The sequence below is a fragment of the Narcine bancroftii genome, chromosome 2, assembly GCF_036971445.1.
Source record: "Narcine bancroftii isolate sNarBan1 chromosome 2, sNarBan1.hap1, whole genome shotgun sequence".
NCBI lineage: Eukaryota > Metazoa > Chordata > Chondrichthyes > Torpediniformes > Narcinidae > Narcine > Narcine bancroftii.
In genome coordinates this window covers 253584176-253605712 of record NC_091470.1, presented here as the reverse complement: position 1 = coordinate 253605712, position 21537 = coordinate 253584176, and the positions used below count along the sequence as shown (strand labels likewise).

The window sequence follows — 21537 nt, the reverse complement described above, 5'->3', positions numbered from 1 at the left end:
TAATGAAGTCATCTATATCTTACATGAATAGTATTAGACATAACTTCTTTGCGTAGATTTTGCCAGACCTATTGATCTTTTATCATGTTTAGATCTTCTTCCCATCTTTCTTTTGAATTAAACAAACCTACTTTAGGTGTTTGTTCTTGTAACAAAATATACACTATTGAAATCAATTTTTTAGTCATTCCATCAATTACAATTTGCTCCAAATTTGAAAGATCTTCTAAAACCATATCAGATCCTAATTTCTTTCTTAAATAGGCTCTTAGCTGAAAATAACAAAATAACATATTCCAAGGAATATCATATTTGATCATATTGTGTAATTCTCACTTAGTCTACTTTTCCCATTAAAATCCCATTCCCTCTCATATTTTGCTTTCAAATGCCCATCGACTCTACTCTGATTCACCTACCACTCACCTATACGAGGGGCAATCTAGAGTCCCTAATTAAGTGACCATCTCGCAAGTTTTTGGGATAATGGGAGGAAACTCCAGCACCTAAGGGAAAGCTCCACACACAAAATTATTAGGCGTCAGTAATGTTGACTGTGCTATGGCGCTGCAATTTTTAACCTTTTTAAATGCCGATGAGACATCAATCTGAAACATTAACTGCTTCCCCCTTTACAGTTGTTGCCCGACCTGTTAAGCATTTCTATCATCTCTTGTTTTTATTTCACATTTCCACAATCTGTAAAAAATTTACTTTGAAACTTGTAATAGCTATATTCAAGGCTGATCTCAGATTTTGATGGTACAACTCTGGTCAACTCAATTTAACTTTTTAATTATTGATTTTAAAAGACCTGTACTTTCCTGGCTTGACCAACTGTTTTTGGTCATTTCTAACCAACAGTGAAAACATGTTGATGAGCTTCTTCCTTGAACTGTTGCAGCCCTTCTGGTAAACTTCTTCCAACCCTTATGTTGGAGAAGAAGTTTCAGGATTTAGATTCAGCAGTGATCAAGGAACTGCAAAAAAATTCCAGGTCAGCATGGATTGCACCTTGGAGGGGGATGGTGTTCTCATGAACCTGAAACCAGTTATTGTTTTTGCAATGGTCACAGGTTTGGGAGGTGCTATCAGATTAATCACTGCGAATGTCAACAACTGCAGCAGATTTTGTAGATGGCACTTACTATGGTCTGGGTGTGCAATTATGGAAAAATGAAGATTTTGGGTGATAGATGGGGTACCATTCAAGCACATTGCTTTATCTTGGATGATCTCAAGCTGTTCGAAAGTTGCTGCACTGTATTCGTGCCTGAATGTTGTTTACTTCATTTGGTGTGGAGCTGAGAATGGAATTGATTATAATGCAGTCATCAGCACCATTACCAATATCACTGATGAATCAACTGAAAATAGTTCCAGGAAAACTGCCCAAGGAATTCTTCTGTGATGTCCTTGGATTGGGATGACCGATCACCAACAACCATAACCATCTTCCTTTCTGCAAAATATGGCTCCAACCATTGGGAATGCTTTCCCCTTGATTCTCATTGATCAGTTTTAAAACCAGAGGTCCTTGATCCACTCTTGCCAAACATGGCCTTGATGTCTAAAGCAGTCAATCTCACCTCACCTCTTGAATTCAGCTCTCTCGTATATGTCTAGATTAATAGCATGACAAAGTCTGGAGCAGAGCAGTCTAGGTGAAAGCCAAAATGAGCCTTGATGAATAGACCATGAGGAAGTAATTACCACTGATAGCATAGTCAAAAACACCTTGCACAACTTTGCTGAATAAGAAGCAACACTATTGTATTGGATTTGTTCTAGTTTTTAATGAATAGAATATTCCTTGGCAATTTTGAAACTGTACGGGCTACAGATAGCTAGTTCTGAATAGCAGGTATTTATTACAGCAGAGAGGTTATATGTCCCTCAGTCTGAGTCATACAGTCCATTGTCACCAATGGACCTGGGTTTGCCCCATTTGGCTTAGATCTCTTCAACCTTTTCTAGCCACTTCAAATGCCTTTTAAGTTTGTTACATGCCATCCCACCTCTTGCATCCAATGTCCTGATCAAGGAAAGCTTTTGTACCATACGCCTTCTTCTCTACCTTGCTTTTGTGTGTCACCACTTTCAGTAAACTATGCGCTTGTATCTTGGGAACTCTGTTCGGCATTACTCGCTTGAGCTCTGCCATTTATTGTGTATATCCTATCGTGTATATCCTGTCCCAGTTTAACTTGCCAAAATGCATCACTTTATGCTCGTTTTAGTTGAATCCAATCTGTCATTCCTTTGCATACTTTCCCAGTTGATCTTGTAGCCTAAGACAACCTTTTTCACTCTTCACTACACTACCAATTTTGATGTTATCTGCAAACTTGCTAATCATTTTGTAGTTTCCTGACTTGTCCTTGCAGCCCTTCTTGAATAAATGCACAATATTAGCCACCTTCCAATCTTCCAGTATCCTGCCAGTGGTTAACAGGATGGAAAAATCTCTGTTGTGGCTCCAACAATTTCTTCTTTTGCTTCCTAACATACAGTATCCTCCAATACATAGGTCAGGTTCCATGGATCTATTCACTTTCAATGTGCTCAAGCCAACGTATCCTCTTTCATAGCTGATTATGCATACCACTGTTCTTTTCCCTCAACTCATCAGTTTTCATGACCTTCTCCACGACAAATACAGAAAAGTATTGACCTAACATTGATCCTTAACGGGACATATTCTCTTCTTAATCATCTTTTGTGTATTAAGGATATTTCACATCCTCTTTTTGCCCTCCTAATTTCCTTCTTGCCTATTCTTGGATCTCCTCTGCTTCCAAAAAAGGGTTTGTTTGATTCTGGTTGTCAATAGCTGACATATGCTTCCTTTTAAAAAATCCTGATCAGAGTTTAATATCACTTTTCAATCAGATTCCCAGTGTCCTAGCAACCTTGACTTTCTCTTTAATAGGAGCATACTGGCCCTGAATTCTCGCTATCTCACTTTTAAAAGGCTCTTAATTGATTACATGTATTTTGTAATTAAGAAAGCCTAATCATGCATAATAAAACCATTAAAGATCTCTGAAGCTGAAAATGGAAATCATACCAGAAATCTGGTCCTCTGATGTACCCATGTCAAAAAGTTTTAAGGATAAGCTCAGAAGTGTTTAAAAATGCTCCTTTAAGAAAAAAATAGCTAAATGATCAATGTGGAACTAGAGATTCATTCAGACAACTCAAAAAAATGTGTTTTTTATTGAAAATTAAGTTAGGTTGGAGTAGGGCAATTTAGTGCTTATTACTGGGTGCCTCAGTACCAGTATGGAAATTTATCTTGACGTTTCTCAGCAGGATTTTCATTTTCCAAAATATGCACTTTTCTTACACAATTCTCCACCAAATGCATAACAGGAGGCAAACACAAATTTATCTGCAATGAGATGTTTAACCTCACTAGTCTGATAAACAATCATTCTTATTTATTAACAGCATAACCCCATTTTCCCAAAATGGTACACTGAAAGGGACAGCACTCAGTCTTTTTTGTTCCTTTTGAAAATTCTGATATCCCACAACTTCAAATATACCGGTAACCTCACTTTTCCCCTTGAATGGTTTGCTCATGGAGTAATTAGCTCCTAAGCTTCAAAATCAGACCAAGATGGTCTGCTGCAGACCTATATCACATTTTTCAATTTACTGATAACAGCTGCTCACTCCATGGCCAAATCTTCTTTCCCTTTATCCTATAGGAACAAACACAGGCATATGGCTGCATCAAGGGATTTACCTGACTACATGTAATCAGCGAACTCCTTGACAATTTTCTATCAGGATTGTCACTCGACAGTTTCTGGCGTTAGCTACTTGCAGCATTTCTGTTATCTGGATTCTCTTGGTCAGAGTCATCGAACAGAAATGGGTCCTTTCTCTCACCATGTTCATGCTAACGTTTTTTGCATAACTACACTAATCCCATTTGCCATGTTAGGACTATATCCTTCTATGTCTTGTCTATATAAGTGTCCATTAAAATGCTTCTTAAATGTAGTAATTGCATCTGGTTCTACATTCTCTGACAGCATGTTCCAGATATCAACCACTGTGTAAAAAAAAAACTTACTCTAAGATCTCATTTCAATCTCTTGCTCCACATTGTTAATGATAAACTTATCATGGAAAAAAGATTTTGGCTGTATACTTTATCTATGCCCCTCATGATCTTTATACATAATACCAAAGTATACTACTTTGATCCAGGGAAAACAAGCCCAGTCTATCGACTCTCTCTATAATAACTAAAGCCATTCAATCCAGGCAACCTTTGGTGAATCTCCTAGCACTCTCTCCAGCCTAATCATATCCTTCCTATGTTGTAGCAACCAGACTGCCCACAATTATCCATCCTATTACAGACCATAGCTGCTGTCACTGCTTTTCCCAAGCTTGTCTAAATCTCTCAGTACCCTGGGGATACTCCCTTAGCTCACTCTCATTATTGCAATATTCATTCATTCAAAAGCTTCCTTGCAGCAGTAGGAGTAATGCTGGTAATGTGGCATGGCCCTTTAAGAGTTAACCAACAAAGATACGACCTGTAACAAACACATCAATAGGGAATGCTGCATTGAAAGTGACATTATCAATTTCAGCATGAACTGGGAAAATTGGCTAAAATGGTACAAAAATAGTGCTCTTTTTTGACTTTCATTTACATTGCCCAAAATCTATTAAAAAACACAAGAAAATTAAAGATCATTTTTATATTGGAAACTGGTTTACATGCCTTCTTGTATTAACAACCTTAACTAGGACCCACAGGCTTAATTTTTCATTGAAAACAAGAGAGCAAGATCAGTTGCCCTTTCATTTTCTTGATAGAGGATTCTTCAGTGGCACAAGATGAATAGTGGGCATTTTGATCAAGTTCCATCTCCACACACAATTTCACAAAGAGGCTAGCATCAAAACACAGCAGACGATGAAGTAACAGACTTCTTGAGATAAGTTGTAATATGGTTACTGTCAATTAATTTTTGACTGTTTGCCAACAATTCCCTGCAAAAACTGATCCAGTGATTAACATTCATAGAACTATAGCTTATTAATGGAATGTACATATTCAATTGTACATCATAAGCTAAAAAGACAATTCTTCAGAGAAAAAAATGGGAATTATGCAACAACGTGATTTTAAAAACTAACCAACTGGGTGTTTCAGCTTTAAATTACACATCCTAGTCAGAAAACAAAGTGCAGAATACAAGTTTAATAATATTTCATTAAAGTTGAAACTGATATGCACTGCAATTCTTTTATAAAGCTACTGATATAACAGGACAATAAAGAAGTGATTGAAATTACTTACCATTTCTGAATTTGAACCATTATGCAATTTCATTGCTTTCTCTTGTACATTTCCAATAGCTGCATCTGCACAGAGCGCCATTGATATAAGTGCTATTCCTAGAGAACACAGATTTCCAAAATGACCATGTCAAAAGAAGTATGATGAGCATCTTTTAATTTCTGATATTAAAAGCCATAAGAATGACTTGATCAAGTTTTTCAAGATTGCAACAGTTTGGAGCAATAGCTGAAAGTATTAATACATCTCATCTTCATTGACAGGACCAATGCTTTTCAGTATGTCGAAAACAGACTTTATAATGTTTATGCAACTTAGAATTTTAATTTAATTTTGCATTTAATATTCGGTCAGGCTAAATTGCCTGCAAATAGTCCAGCTAAATTAGCATCCTTGGCTGTGGGAATAAACGTGAACAGACAGGTTTAAAAATTATGTCATATTCATGGAAAAAACTGCACACTTCGACACTAAACTAATTAACCTGTATAGATTCATGAAAAAATAACAAAAAAATCTGGAGATACTCAGCAACTCAATAAACAACCATGAGAAAGAAACAACTAATGTTTCAAATAAATGGCTTTGATCAGAACTGGAAAATTGAGAAAAAATATATTTTAAAGTTGCAGAGAAAAGGGAAGGATGGATGATCTGATTGAGACAAAGAGTATCTAGATGACTTAAATGATAATGGTCACCCTTCCAATCAGTCACTGTGGGACAAACTAAACAGTACAGTTGTCCAAAATAAATTAAATCAATAACAATCTGTGAGTCAAAAGCCTGATAGTCTTTTGGTTGAAACACCCAAGGACGAAGTAGAAGTCTTTCGTCTGTAGCCTCATAGCTCCCAGGCTTACATATTCCATATGTGCCTCCTCCCAAGATCTGGTAAACACATGTTTCATCATCTTCCTGCCTTGACTTTATTTTTTTCTCCCCTTATACAGTTCCTCTTCACCTACATTCACGACACATCAGATGTCCCGCACCTGTTTGACAATTTCCATTTTCATGGTCCCAACTGGTTTGGTTTCACCAAAACTCCACTCTGATCCAGATTATTCTGACTACCTTTCAGTTCTTTTTGAACAGAGACCCAAACAGTCCCATTACTCAAATCAGCTTCATTTGCCTGGTTCAAATTGCTTGTCATTGAACAACTTTTCCTTTAACTTCACTCATTGCTTTTTTTATACCAATCAAATGTATAGTTACGGGAACACACAAAATGATGGTGACGTTGCTGGACCCCCTGCAGCGCTGTCACTGGTGCAGACCCGCGGAGAGTGAGGGAGAGGAGATGCAGAGCGGGGTGCAGCCACCCATTCGAGTGCTGTCGGTTCCACCTGGGCTTTAAGCAGCCGTTGAAGGACCCAATGGTGGTTTTAATTTAAATCCCGCGACCGTGGGTCTGCTCCCAAGATGATGGCATGTATTAATTGGCAACAGCCACGAAGGGCTGCAGACTTCGGGTAAGCAGAGGACTTGAGCAGGGCACCAGAGGACAGAAAAATCACATTCTGAGAAGAAGCAGAGGAGACGACCCGTGGGGATGGTGACCACGGCAGTGAACCAGTGAGGGGGCTCTGTGGCAGAGGGACCAGTGGACGCTGTGGGCTGCTGGAGACTGCTGTTGAGAGACTTGGACTGGGCTGCGGACTGCTGGAGACTGGCTCGTACTGACTGGAGGGCTATCAGGTATTGGAACTGGGATGCGAGCAGGTGCTGAGGACACTTAAGGGATCCTGACCATGTTGGAGGTTCGGATCTGGAGCTCGGATTGCCACTGGTTTGCTCTGGACTCTGTGTGGCTGTTGAAGCACTGGAAGAGAATCTACGGGCACTTGGTGACTCTGGAGGGACCCTCTTTTGCTTCTCTCTCTCTGACTGCAAGTCTGAGTGCAAGACTGTAATAGGCACTTAGGCAATTCCTACCGGTGGCAAATCTGTATGCTTTGCAGCAAGGAAAAATAAATTTTATGTAATATGACACTGTTTTATTACTATAATAATAAATAGAATCTTGAACAAACCTAAGTTGTGTCTGTTGCTTTGTGGAATATATGCAATCATCCTTGTTTCTGTCCCACTGAGGTTTCATCCCTCAATTATTTCCTCTAGCACAATGATGATTGCAAGGGTACTGATCCATTTATTTGTACAGAACTTAGAAATGTTACTACCTCTTCTGCCAACATCTAGCCTACTCTCATTTTCACATGGTCCATATTTGTCTCTTTCCTTTTGTACCTCCACCTTGGGGTTTGCTATTTGACTAATATGCATGAGAAGCCCAGAATCCTCTTTGTATCCTTCTTCCTGCAAGGACTACATTCCATTCTCTCAACTTCTCTCAGAATTTATTATTGGGGAGGCACGGTTGGCGTAGTGGTTAGTGCAATGACTGTACAGCACCAGCGATTGGGACCAGGGTTCGAATACCACGTTGCCTATAAGGAGTTTGTACGTTCTCCCCATGTCTGCAAGGGTTTTCCCCAGGTGCTCTAGTTTCCTTCCACTGTTCGAAATGTACCGGGAGTGTAGGTTAATTGGGTGGCAATGACTGGTGGGCCAAAATGGCCTGTTAACATGTTGTATGTCTGAATTTAAAAAAGTTAAATTTCAATTTAAAGTTTCTCCAGTTATGTCATATCTGCTGTTGATCAACTCACCACAGCAGTGCTTCCAAAAGGTCATCCTTTTCCCTTAAACATTCATTTCTTTAGATCATAGTTGATAGGATTCTCAAATACATCTGACCCATTTCCTACACATGCTTTTATCCTCTCTTCCACTTAAAGCAGGTGTAGACTGGCTGATTAACAAGGCAGTACAGTGGTGTGCCTTATATGTCTCTTCCCGGGTGAGGACCTCATCCAGCTCTAGCCTTAAGGGCTGTTGAGGGCGCTGGAGCAGGGCGGATTCTTGGACTGAGCGGTTGGCACTGAAAAGAGATTGGAAGTGTTCTGACCATCAGTTGAGGATGGAGATCTTGTCGATGAGGAGGACTTTGCCGTCTGAGCTGCGCAGCGGGCTTTGGACTTGGGGTGAGGGGCCATACACAGCCTTTAGAGCCTCGTAAAAACCCCTGAAGTCGCCAATGTCCACGCTGAGCTGGGTTCGTTTGGCGAGGCTAGTCCACCACTCATTTTGGATCTCCTGGAGTTTGCGCTGAAGATGGCTGCATGCGCAACGGAAGGCTCATTTCTTCTCTGGCCAGGACGGCTTTGCAAGGTGAGCCTGGTGGGCAGCTCGCTTCTTTGCCAGCAGCTCCTGGATTTCCTGGTTGTTTTCGTCGAACCAGTCCTTGTTTTTCCTGGAGGAGAAGCCCTGTACCTCTTCAGTGGATTGCAGTATGGCAGTCTAGGCAATTGAACAACTGAAAAGTGGCAAAGCAGCAGGTATGGATGGAATCCCCCCCAGAGGTCTGGAAGGCTGGCGGCAAAACTGCATGCCAAACTGCATGAGTTTTTCAAGCTCTGCTGGGACCAAGGAAAGCTGCCTCAGGACCTTCGTGATGCCATCATCATCACCCTGTACAAAAACAAAGGCGAGAAATCAGACTGCTCAAACTACAGAGGAATCACGCTGCTCTCCATTGCAAGCAAAATCTTCGCTAGGATTCTCCTAAATAGAATAATACCTAGTGTCACTGAAAATGTTATCTCAGAATCACAGTGCGGCTTTCGCGCAAACAGAGGAACTACTGACATGGTCTTTGCCCTCAGACAGCTCCAAGAAAAGTGCAAAGAACAAAACATCACCTTTGTTGACCTCACCAAAGCCTTCGAGACCGTGAGTAGGAAAGGGCTTTGGCAAATACTAGAGCGCCTCGGATGCCCCCCAAAGTTCCTCAACATGGTTATCCAACTGCACGAAAACCAACAAGGTCGGGTCAGATACAGCAATGAGCTCTCTGAACCCTTCTCCATTAACAATGGCGTGAAGCTAGGCTGCGTTCTCGCACCAACCCTCTTTTCAATCTTCTTCAGCATGATGCTGAAACAAGCCATGAAAGACCTCAACAATGAAGACGCTGTTTACATCCGGTACCGCACGGATGGCAGTCTCTTCAATCTGAGGTGCCTGCAAGCTCACACCAAGACACAAGAGCAACTTGTCCGTGAACTACTCTTTGAAGATGATGCCGCTTTAGTTGCCCATTCAGAGCCAGCTCTTCAGCACTTGACGTCCTGTTTTGCGGAAACTGCCAAAATGTTTGGCCTGGAAGTTAGCCTGAAGAAAACTGAGGTCCTCCATCGGCCAGCTCCTCACCATGACTACCAGCCCCCCCACATCTCCATCGGGCACACAAAACTCAAAACGGTCAACCAGTTTACCTATCTCGGCTGCACCATTTAATCGGATGCAAGGATCGACAACGAGATAGACAACAGACTCGCCAAGGCAAATAGCGCCTTTGTAAGACTACACAAAAGAGTCTGGAAAAACAACCAACTGAAAAACCTCACAAAGATTAGTGTATACAGAGCCGTTGTTATACCCACACTCCTGTTCGGCTCCGAATCATGGGTCCTCTACTGGCATCACCAACGGCTCCTAGAACGCTTCCATCAGCGTTGTCTCCGCTCCATCCTCAACATTCATTGGAGCGACTTCATCACCAACATCGAAGTACTCGAGATGGCAGAGGCCGACAGCATCGAATCCATGCTGCTGAAGATCCAACTGCGCTGGGTAGGTCACGTCTCCAGAATGGAGGACCATCGCCTTCCCAAGTTCGTGATATATGGCGAGCACTCCACTGGCCACTGAGACAGAGGTGCACCAAAGAAGAGGTACAAGGACTGCCTAAAGAAATCTCTTGGTGCCTGCCACATTGACCACTGCCAGTGGGCTGAAATCGCCTCCAACCGTGCATCTTGGCTCCTCACAGTTCGGCGGGCAGCCGAAGAAGACCGCAGAGCCCACCTCACTGACAAAAAACAAAGGAGGAAAAACCCAACACCCAACCAACCAATTTTCCCTTGCAACCGCTGAAACCGTGTCTGCCTGTCCCACATCAGACTTGTCAGCCACAAACGAGCCTGCAGCTGACGTGGACATTACCCCTCCATAAATCTTTGTCCACGAAGCCAAGCCAAAGAAAGAAAAACAGTGGTGTAGTTAGTAGAGTAGACTTCAGCAAACTCACTGCTCCGGTCACTTGGGTTCAGTCTGACTTCTGATGATGTCTCTGTGGAGCTGGCACATTCTCCCTGTAACCTCGTAGGTTTATTCAAAGAGATGCAAGGTCGTAAATTTCTTGGCTACTGCAAATTCCCCTTAATGTGTCTGGGCAGAAAAGAGTTGGGAATTTGGTGAGAATGCATTTGAAATATTGAGTGCAGTTCTGGTTGCCAAACCATGATGTGATTAAGATTGAGGGCATGCAGAAAAAAAAATTATAATGATGTTACCCAAACTAAAATGAGAGTCCCCAGAGTGAAGGAGGCAGAGAGCTGACCTTTTTGAAGTTTATAAAATCAGAAGGGACAGTCTTTTTCCCAGGATAGAAGAGTCTAAAATTAGAGGACATGGGTATAAGGTGGGAGGGGAATGATTTAAATGCAAAGTCATCCAACAATAGCATCAACTCAATTTTCTCTCTCTCACCATTGATGCTACCTAATCTCCTGCTCAGTTCAGCATTCACTTGTATTTCAGATTTCCTGTGACTGTCATGTTCTGCATTTCTTAGCTTCAGCAACACGGTATTTGCTTTTGCACCTCCATCCTTACCTTCCCCATGTTTCTCCTGACTGATTTGCCATCATCCCCCTCTCTTTGATGACCTCTTTGGCACTTGGTTTTTCTAGATCTCCATCTTGTTAGAGACGATGTTCTCTTCACTCTATGCATTTCTCTACTGCTTAAAACAGCCACATGAAATGTTTAACTATTTCTCTTTTCACAGATATTGCTTGATCTGCTGAGTACCCCAATATTTTCTATTTCAGATTTGCAACATTTGCGGTTTTTAAAATTTTAGGTAAAGGCACATATAAATAAGGGCAAAGAACTATATATATAGAATATATCCCAAGCCTATTCCTAGAATTATAGTCTGACAAAAATGAAAGCAATAGCAAGATATTTTTAACATGGTGGTCCGTAAAAGAAGCAGGCTTTAAAGGTGGTCTTAAAAAAAATAAACACAGTCAGAAGGAATTTAGGTTGAAAATTTCAGTATTGCGTTCAATTAATGTATTAAGGGCATCAGGACAATACACCACAGTTAATTACAGATAATGTGAGCTGATATAATTATGAAGTGGTGGCACTTTCATTGCTGCAGCCTGGATAGAGAGATTCAAAATGGGAGCAGAAGGATAGATATAATCGGAGATGTATTGGCAGGGGAAGTACACATGATGCATTTAAGGCTTCAGAGAATATAGGCATTAAGATTATAGTATTTCAAAGACAGAGGGTTAGGGGTGATTGAGGAAGTAATGGATTCCAAAATAGAAGAGGCACAGTTCTCTAAAGAAGGGGATAGATTGAGAGGTAGAAGGAAGTGGGAATAGATGAGATATCAGGGAAGACAAAGTTGAAGCAATGGCCATGTTCATAGGTAACATAGTTTACATGAATAGTGGGTAGTGAACTCAAAAGATGAAAAGTTTGACATGGGAATATTGTGAATGGAGAATCAGAATTTCAAGATTAAATGAACACAACAAGCTGTTCAAAACAAAAGGTACCAGAGGACTGGGGGAATGTTGAACAGTTTGCTGATGAAAGTTACATCTCTCACTTGGTAGAATTCTTGTTCTAAAGCAAAGCACAGGAATCAGTACTCCTAAGCAAAAATAAGATTCATGATGTGTATTGTTCATTGTAAGGTAAATAGCAATGATCTTGTACACAAGAAAGAGGGTCTAGATGGAAATGAGAAGTGGGGAAAATGTCTTAAATTTCTGGGACAGACCAATGTGATGGGGAGCTTGATGATCAATACAGGAATAGGTTAACAAATTAGCCCCAAGGAAAGAGTGTATTGTGGGCTTTGTTGCTCATCAAAAGGCAATGGCTTGTACCTCAGTAACTCCTGTGTAGAATTGTTGAAGTGTAGTGGTTTGTGTGCAAGCAGAGTAAAAGAACTGAGACAGCAGGCTGTGAACTTGTTTAGCACAACTGATTTTCTTTGAAGTTTGCACTGTTGCTTTTAAGGCCGTCCAGAGCCTGCCTCTCGCATCCCGGAACTTGCATCATGTAGTTTGTACCGGAAGAGAAGGACTCTTGACGCTATCTTTGCCACGGCTGCCCTGCACACTGTGCGTGACAGCGGGACCGGTTCACTGCTGCAATTATGTGCGCTGCCACAGGAGAAGCCTTTAGATCCTATCCAGGGTGAACACATAACTGATTGGATGCAGACTTTCATGTTTTACTCTCTGGAGTCTGCGTTTGTTCAATTGACAACATTTACCAAAAGCATTGCTTAAATAATGGTCATAGAATTATAGAAGACACTTTCCATCCAGCATACAGAATCTTTGACCCACTACCATCAAAGGGGACATACAGGAACATCAAAATCAGGACTGCCAGACTGGGAAATCACTTCTTCCTGAGGGCTATGAAATTAATGAACAGTATCCTGTAACCAAGTAAATCATCCCAAAATAAGTTATATATATTTTAAATTATATCTTTATGTATATATGTAATTATTATGTGCTGTGTATTTTGTGTCTAAGTGTGCACCATGGTCCGGAGAAACACTATTTTGTTTGGTTGTGTATGTACCATCAAATGATAATAAACTTGAACTTAATCAGATTCTGGGTGACTGCAATTCCCTGACCTATTAGCATAACTAGTTTCTATTGCTTCAACTGACCTTTGTCTAGATTGTTAGTTTTACCTCATATTTATTTTGCTACTGGACTTGAAAGAAAGAATTTTGCTTCTCAAGGTAAAATTGTTCAGTACAAATCAAATTTAGTTGGGATTATATGAATGCCAGAACATTTTACTTCTTCAAGGAAACTGCTGGTCAATGAAAATCAAGGTATTTTTGTGTTATTTTGTGTGCTTGGAGATACAAAAAAAGTTACAAATAAATGTTAGTAAAGTAAATTTAGTCTTTGAAGTGAGTGTGAGCCACTTTATCAACCCTAAGGCTCTTGACCACTTGTGTATTCTTCAAACAAAACTTAATTTTCAGTATATCACAACAGTTTATATAAATAATCTCCAAATTACAAGGAGCCACCAGAAAGGTTCACAACCAATATTGAATTGGATTGTTTTACCCCCAATCAAAAATTTCTATTTAAAAAAAAATATCATATTTTATGCAAGAAAAATGTTCAATGGTTTAATTGTACACCAATTCTGTTTATAACAAGAACATATGCACATCATTGCTTTTAAAATGTACAAGTTGGATTTCATTCATAATATTGACTCAGTTTTCTAGATTTATATGGTAAAATGTCATTGTAATAGTCAATTTAATGAAAATTGGCAGTTCCACAAACAGTTCAAAAGATATTAGCTTAAACAAAGTGCATAAACTTAGATGCATGTGGTTTTGTCTGAAGTTCTCAACTACTAGATATCAAACTCTGTAACATAATCATTTGTGAGGGAAAATATGCTTGTAAGTGTTATAAAGAGCAGCAAGAGCCAAGTATTTGATAAGAGTACTTTCCAACAGTAATGACATGCCTTACCTGCCAAATTGAAGTTAGGTGCCACCTTGCTATCAGCCAAAGTAAACCAAATCAGACCAAAACTCATACAAAGAGCAGCAGAAACATCTATAAAATTGTAGCGTTTCCCTGTTAAAATGAAATCAAATGGTTTGATTAAGAAATTACCAAGAAAATACATTGGTGAGATATATAAAAATAAAACTTCTAACCATAAAACCTATGGAATTCAAAGGACCAAGGTGAGTGGAAGGATAATTGATGCAAGATTATTGGAATTAACCAATACAAAAAGTTTCAATCTGAAAAAAAAAATAATTGTAACTAATATTGCTTATAAGAATACCAAAAAAGTTATCAAATCTTTCTATCTTACTTTCCAAATCAAACTTTGTAAAGTGTTATCTAGGTTAATAAAGAACACAGCATGCATACACAAACAAAGGAAAATTGATATAATTTTTGAAGAGTTTCATCAGTCCATCCTGTGAACAGCAGGGATATTCTACTGGTGACGGGAATATAACTCATGATAAGTGTTACGTGTGCACGTTGGAGGTTAAACCAGGGCAGGACTTGCATGGTGAATGGGAGGGTCCTGGAGAGTGTTGTAGAACAAAGAGGCTTGGGGGGTGCAGGTGCCTATTTCCACTAAAGTGGTGACACTGGTAGACAAGGTGGTGAAGATGGCCTTTAAAACACTTGCTGTTATCTCTCAGGGTATTGAGCTGGGACTAGGGACAACATGCTACAATTGTACAATACATTGATGATACCATACTTAGACCATTGTGTGCAGTTTTGGTCACCTAGCTGTAGGAAAGATTTTGTTAAACTTAAAATAAAATCAAGATGGCAGTACTGCTGTAACTATTGAAACTGCAGCTGGTGTGGATCTGGGAAGAAAAAGGAGTGAGGCTTGGGATTTTCAGGACTCCTCTATGGGCTCCTACTGCCCAGCTCCATCTGATGGTACAGTACCATTTTAAATTAGAATGGGGCTGGGGGTGGTTTTTCCATCAGTGCCCTCAGAGGTCTGGTTCGGCAGCCCAGTCTTTGAGGCAGATGGTCAGAATCTTTTATCCATGCTAGGGATATCAAAACAAGAGGGCATTAGGTGAGAGGAAGCAGTTTAAAGGGGATTTGATGGAGAAGTTTTTTTTATAGCATGAGGTGATACTGCAGTCAGATACAGAAGACATGTAGACTGGCATAGAAGGGTGTGGACTAATGGGGACAAATGGATTAGTGTTAAAGTACTGCATAAATGGCAACTTGGACTTTGTGGTCCAAAGAGCCTGTGTTCTACTGTAAAACTCTATGACTACCTTATCTTTGTTTACAGTTCTTTATTGAGTATAGTTCTTCATCATGGCCTCTTGCAGCCTCACCAACCATGTTTAAACTTTCTATTTCCAATGTTCTTGCCTCCTGTATCCCTTCACTAAATACTTCCTTAATTTCTTCTCCTTGGAACCCACTTCTTGAAGCAAATTTTTAAAAAAAATTCTATACAAATTCTCCTGTGATTGGTTCATCTCCTGTTGATGATATTTATACATTTGAGAACATGTAAAGATAAATTCAACATGTTTTTCAACTTATGCAAGAGTAAAAATACTTGATGGTTGTGATAAGATGTTTCTTTTAAAAAGGGAGTTTATGGTGAAAATGTTTCAACACCAGATCAATAAAAGGTTGGATGAGAAAATATTCCATTGTCACTCCATGGGCTGACACTGCAAACAGCTGTCAAACATGATGATCGGGTAGTTAGCATGCAGGACGAAACAACTGCTCCCATAGGCCACAGGAATAGCAGTCGAATCGACCAATCACTGCTAGCAGGAGGGTCCAATCCGGGCCTGCGCATCTGGGACAGCCAATCAGCAGCTGGCCTCGCTCAAGCCATGCCCCAGTGGTGACATGGCTGGCTGCCTATAAAAAGGCAGAGCTGCAGCCCAATAAAATCAATGTTGATTACAGTCCCTTGTTGCTCGAGTCTCTTTCGACCTCAAGCTATAACCGTAGCAATCCCGCTACAGTGGTGACCCCAACCGATCCAAACAGCGTTTTGGACCCAACGATGGAGGAACGGCCTACAATAAAAGCCGTAGCGTTAAAGCTGCTGGGCTTCTTGACGTTGCAACCACGGGCGTGGTTCCAACAGGCTGAGGCGCAGTTTGCCATTTTCCAGATCTCAGCAGACGACACATGCTACTACTACGTGGTTAGCGCTCTCGATCAAGACACCACAGCCCGCATTATCGACTTCTTCCAGCAGTCCCCAGAGCAAGAGAAGTATGTGGACATCAAGGAGCTATTAACCCACACTTTCAGGCTATCGAAGCGTGAGTGGGAGGCCCGACTACTGCACATTAATGGTTTGGGGGACAGGACCCCTTCCACCCTCACGAGTGTCATGCTCTTTCTGAACGATGGCCACACCTCTTGCCCGTTGTTCCAGCAGATCTTCCTGGAGTGGCTGCCTGAAGAGATTGGCTGCTCATCACAGAGGAAGACTTCCATGATCTCAGGAGGGTGGCTGCCCGAGCAGACATGGTATGGGTGGCGAAAAACAGTGGTGACCCCGACGAGTCAGCAATGCCCAGCCAGGAAGCCTGCCAACCGACCGACCACCTAATCGACGTACCCCACAGGTGGGCAGTACTGTTTCTATCATCAATGGTGGGGTACTGAGGGCTGTCGAAGCCACTCCCTCTGCACGTTCCAGGGAAACACCAAGGCCAGCCGTCGTTGATAGCTGCGATGACTGGCCAACTACATAGCCTCTTCCACATCCAAGATTTCCTGTTGGGCCGACGTTTCTTGGTGGACACCGGAGCACAGTACAGTGTCCAACATCTTCCCCCACTCCATCCAGCCTAGAGGTTCGCAGTGGGAAGGTGGGCTGAGAGCTTCCAGCAACAAACGGCTTCAATATTCGGACATTTGGCACCTGTACAATTCCCCTCTGCTTTGGGGAGAAAATTCACTTGGAAGTTTACGGTGGCAGCCATACAACAACTGTTACTGGGTGCCGATTTCCTGAGAGCCAACTCGCTACTGGTGGACATTAAGGGATGTTGGCTGGTACACGCCTGGACCTTTCAGATACTCTTGCTCAAGGGCACTGAACTTACTAACTCCCATCTGCACTCAGTGAGTACAGCCAACAATGAATTTGCTCAAGTCTTAGTGGAATTCCCCCCCATCACTACACCCCAAACACGGGGTGAGACACCAAATTATTATGGAGGGCCCTCCCCTTTATGCAAGGACGCAGCATCTCCCCCCCGAGAAACTAGAGGTTTTTGAAATATGGACGAACTTGCCATTCTCCAATAGCCCATGGGCCTCCTCCCTCCATATGGTACCTAAGGTAGCGGGAGGTTGGAGGCCATGCGGAGACTACCTCTTACTAAATGAGGCCATCACGCCTGGCAGGTATCCAGGGCATCACTGCTAATCTGCAAGGGGCACAGATATTCTCTAAGATGGACCTCATCAGGGGTTTTCATCAGATTCCCGTCCACCCTGATGAAATTCCCAAAACTGCCATCATAACCCCATTTGGACTGTTTGAATTACTCTGCATGCCATTCTAGCTGAAAAATGTGGCTCAGTCTTGCCAGAGGTTGATGGACGCAGTAGACTGGGATCTGCACTTTGCCTTGGTCTACCTCGATGACAATTTAATAGCCAGCCACACCTGCACCAAGCATGCCGCCCACTGAAGACTATTGTTCTCCAGGCTAGTGAGTTCATTTTAACTATCAATCCAGCCAAGTGCCAGTTTGGCCAAGAGACAATTGATTTCCTGGGCCATTGCATTGACCATCATGGGGTAAAGTTGTTACCCACCAAAGTGGATATTATTTGTTCCTTCCCCAGACTATCAACCGTGAAGAGACTACATGAGTTCTCAGGTATGGTCAATATTTATCATCGCTTCATACCTGCAGTGGCCTGTCTCATGAGCCCTCTATTTCCCCCATGGCAGTGCCCAGTGAAGACATTCAAAGGACAAAGGAGGCGACCGAGGCTTTCCAAGCAACCAAGATGCCCTAGCCAAAGCCACCCTTCTTGTGCATCCAAGGACAGGCACCCTGACCACCCTCACGGTAGTCACCTCCAACACAGCGGTCAGAGGTGTACATGAACAACTGGTTAATGGACAGTGGCAGCCGATGGCCTTTTTCAGTAAACATCCCAGGCCACCTGAGCTCAAGTACAGTGCCTTTGAAAGGGAGCTGTTAGCGCTATACCTGGCAATTCAGCATTTCTGTTACTTCCTGGAGGGCAGTAAGTTCAAAATTTACACAGACCACAAACCACTTACTTTGGTTTCAGCAAGGTGTCAGACCCGTGGTCAGCCAGGCAACAGGGGAACCTGTCCTACATAGCTGAATTTTTGACAAATATTGAACATATCGGTGGCAAGTCCAATGTGTTAGCCGATGCCCTATCCCGTCCGGCTATCCTAGCGGTACACAATCCCGCCCCAGGTATCAACTCTGTGGCCTTGGCAGATGGGCAGCAGGCAGACCCTGACATACCGGCGTGCCGGCCTGCAACTAGAGGACATCTAGATCACCCCAGGTAACTGCACGCTGCTCTGCGACACCTCAACTGGTAAACTGCGTTTTGTCATTCCGGTCGCATGGAGGAGGTGAGTTTTCGATTCAGTCCACAATTTGACTCACCCCGCTATCAGGACTACAGTTAGAATGGTGGCCAACAAGTTTGTCTGGCATGGCTTCTGTAAAGAGGTCACTCAGTGGGCCATAACATGTACTTAGTGCCAGGCATCCAAGTTCCAGACCCATATTAAAACTCTCCACAACCCTTCGAACCAGCACACCGTTGTTTCAGCCACGTGCACAAAGACATTATGGGGCTCATAATCCAGAGGTGCACATTATTTCTTGACCATGATCGACCGGATGACTAAATGGCCAGAAGTGGTGCTGCTACCTTTAATCTCTATGGAGACATGTACACGGGCATTACTGAACACCTGGGCGGCACATTTCCGGGACCCCAAACACCGAACATCTGACGAGGGCCCAATTCTCTTCCAGCATGTAGACTGCCTTAGCAAATGCCTTGGTGACTCGACTCCACCACACCAGTTACTCACCCAACCCCACAGCGCAGGAGTCGGCCACCAAAAGACAGTGTACTGATCGCCGGTTCTGGGAGGGGGTAGTGTAGTGACCCACGGAGTAAGCTGCGGGCCAACACAGCAAAACAGCAATTGAACACAATGATCATTGATCTAAAGAAATGGTTATACTTGGATTCAACTTTGATTTTGCGACATGTATTATATTAAATAATCTACTTGGTCTATTTGAAGAGTATCTTCCTTGACAAATCCCACCTGATCTGCATGTATTAATTTTGGATGATATTGTCCCAGTCTATTAGCTAATGCCTTTGCCAATATTTTATAGTCAGCATTACAGAGTGATGTAGGTCGAAATTATGAAGTTTTAATAGGTCTCTACCTTTCTTCAATAGCACTGTAATTATAACAGTTAAAGATTCCGGGAGGGTCTGGGTCTCCACAGCATGGTCCAATGCACCCATCACAAGAGGTATCAACAAATTTTAACTCGAGACAAAACCCATCCTCCTCCAGAGATTTATTAGCTTTTAAAGTACACAAGGCTTTCTCGATTTCTTTTCTTTTGAAAGAGGCATCTTTATTAACTCGTTCTCTATCTTCTAATCTTGGAAGTTCAACATTTGTTAAAAATTCATCAATCTCATTTTCATCTCCTAATAATTCTGATTGATATAGTTTTCCTTATGTCGAACCGGCCGCACTTGTATCGCCATGTGGCAGGGCAGCCATGGGGAAATGGCGTCGTCAGAGGTTTCTCTCTGACTCCAGCATCCCTTTCAGCGCGCACCCGGGGAAGCGATTATGATGTCAACATCCATCAGGTGACTGAGCCCTTAAAGGGGCGTGCTGAATTTGAATAAAAACTGTTGTTAACGACCCTCAACGTGGTGGCTGTGTTTTTTCCAATGCTCACACCGCCACAGTGGTGATCCTGACAAGCCCAGACGTTTTTCTGGACTCAAAACACCATGGATTCAGCAGAGGTTAACGGTGTCTCCATCAAGCTTCCTCCCTTTTGGACCCACTGACCAAGAACATGGTTCGGGCAGGTGGAAGCACAATTTCAACTCTGCAACATCTCCTCAGACGCCACGATGTTCTATCATGTCGTGAGCGCTCTGGATCAAGATATGGCAGTGAGGGTGGACGACATCATCCACCACCCTCCAGCTACGGGCAAGTATACCGGCCTCAAAGACCTGCTGCTTGGAACTTTCGGGCTAACTCCCCAGCAACGGGCTTCCAGGCTCCTTCACCTAGATGGGCTTGGGGACCGTTAAATGGGCTTGGGGTCTGTCGGCACTGACGGACGAAATGTTGGCCCTGGCAAAAAACCACAAGCCTGTTTTCTCTTCTGCCAGATATTCCTGGAACAGATGCTGGAGGACATCCAGCTGCTCCTCAGAGATGAGGACTTCTCGAACCTGAGAGCAGCAGCTCGTGCGGATACCCTCTGGCGCACGAAGAGGGAGAACGAGGCAGCCCTCAACCAGGTGGCACGACCAGGAGCCAGCTGACCACAAGCCACTCCCAAGACCAAGCCAGAGGAGGGCCAGTTGACCTTGTGTTTCTACCACCAGCACTGGGGAGCGCAAGCCCATAAATGCCGCCAGCCCTGCGGGTTTCAGGGAAATGACCAGGCCAGCTGCCGTTGATGGCTACGACGGCTGGCCACAAAAACAGCCTCCTTCATGTGATGGACAGATCCACCAGATGCCGATTCCTGGTCGACACAGGGGCTGAGCTCAGCGTCCTTCCCCCCATAGCATTAGAAACTCGAACCCGATCTCGAGATCCAACCATCAGGACCTACAGCACCTGCAAGGCACAGATCCAGATCGGGAAGGAGAAGTTCGACTGGAGGTTAGTCCTAGCCTCCGTGGGCACTGCACTGTTAGGGTCCAACTTTGTCAGAGCTTAAGGCCTTCTGGTTGACATGAACGGCAAAAAGCTGGTTAATGCCCGAACGTTCCACTCCACCCGACTGGACACAGCAGAAGTCCGCAGGCCCGAAATCACCACCAGGGACGAGTTTGGGATGAGATCCTACATGAATTCCCCGCCATCTTAGAGCCATGGTTCAACGCCGCCCTGTCCCAGCATGGGGTCTTCCACCACATTGCCACATAGGGCCCCCCGCTGCATGCTAGACCCAGACTGCTGTCGCCCGAGAAGCTCCAGCAGGCAAAGGGGGAGTTCTCCAGGCTCCAAGAACTGGGATTCGTCTGGCATTCGGGCATCGCCACTCCATATGATCCCGAAATCGTTTTGTGGGGCTGGAGACCGTGCGGGGACTACCGTCGGTTGAACGACGCAACCACCCCCGACAAGTACCCAGTGCCTCACATACAGGACTTCTCCGCCAACCTCCACGGCGCACCGGTCTTCTCTAAAGTGGA

At 43.0% G+C, this 21537-nt stretch overlaps 1 protein-coding gene across 2 annotated transcripts in view; it reads right to left on the bottom strand.

Annotated features, from left to right (window-relative positions):
* Nucleotides 1-21537, bottom strand: part of slc35b3 (solute carrier family 35 member B3) — a 70329-nt gene that overhangs the window by 14947 nt on the left and 33845 nt on the right. For both annotated transcript variants that reach the window (XM_069920850.1, XM_069920852.1), the window contains exons 4-5: nt 14026-14133; nt 5333-5430 (exon numbers count right to left, since the gene is read on the bottom strand). In XM_069920850.1, coding sequence (XP_069776951.1) covers nt 5333-5430; nt 14026-14133 — 206 coding nt within the window. The remainder of the gene's footprint in view (nt 1-5332; nt 5431-14025; nt 14134-21537) is intronic.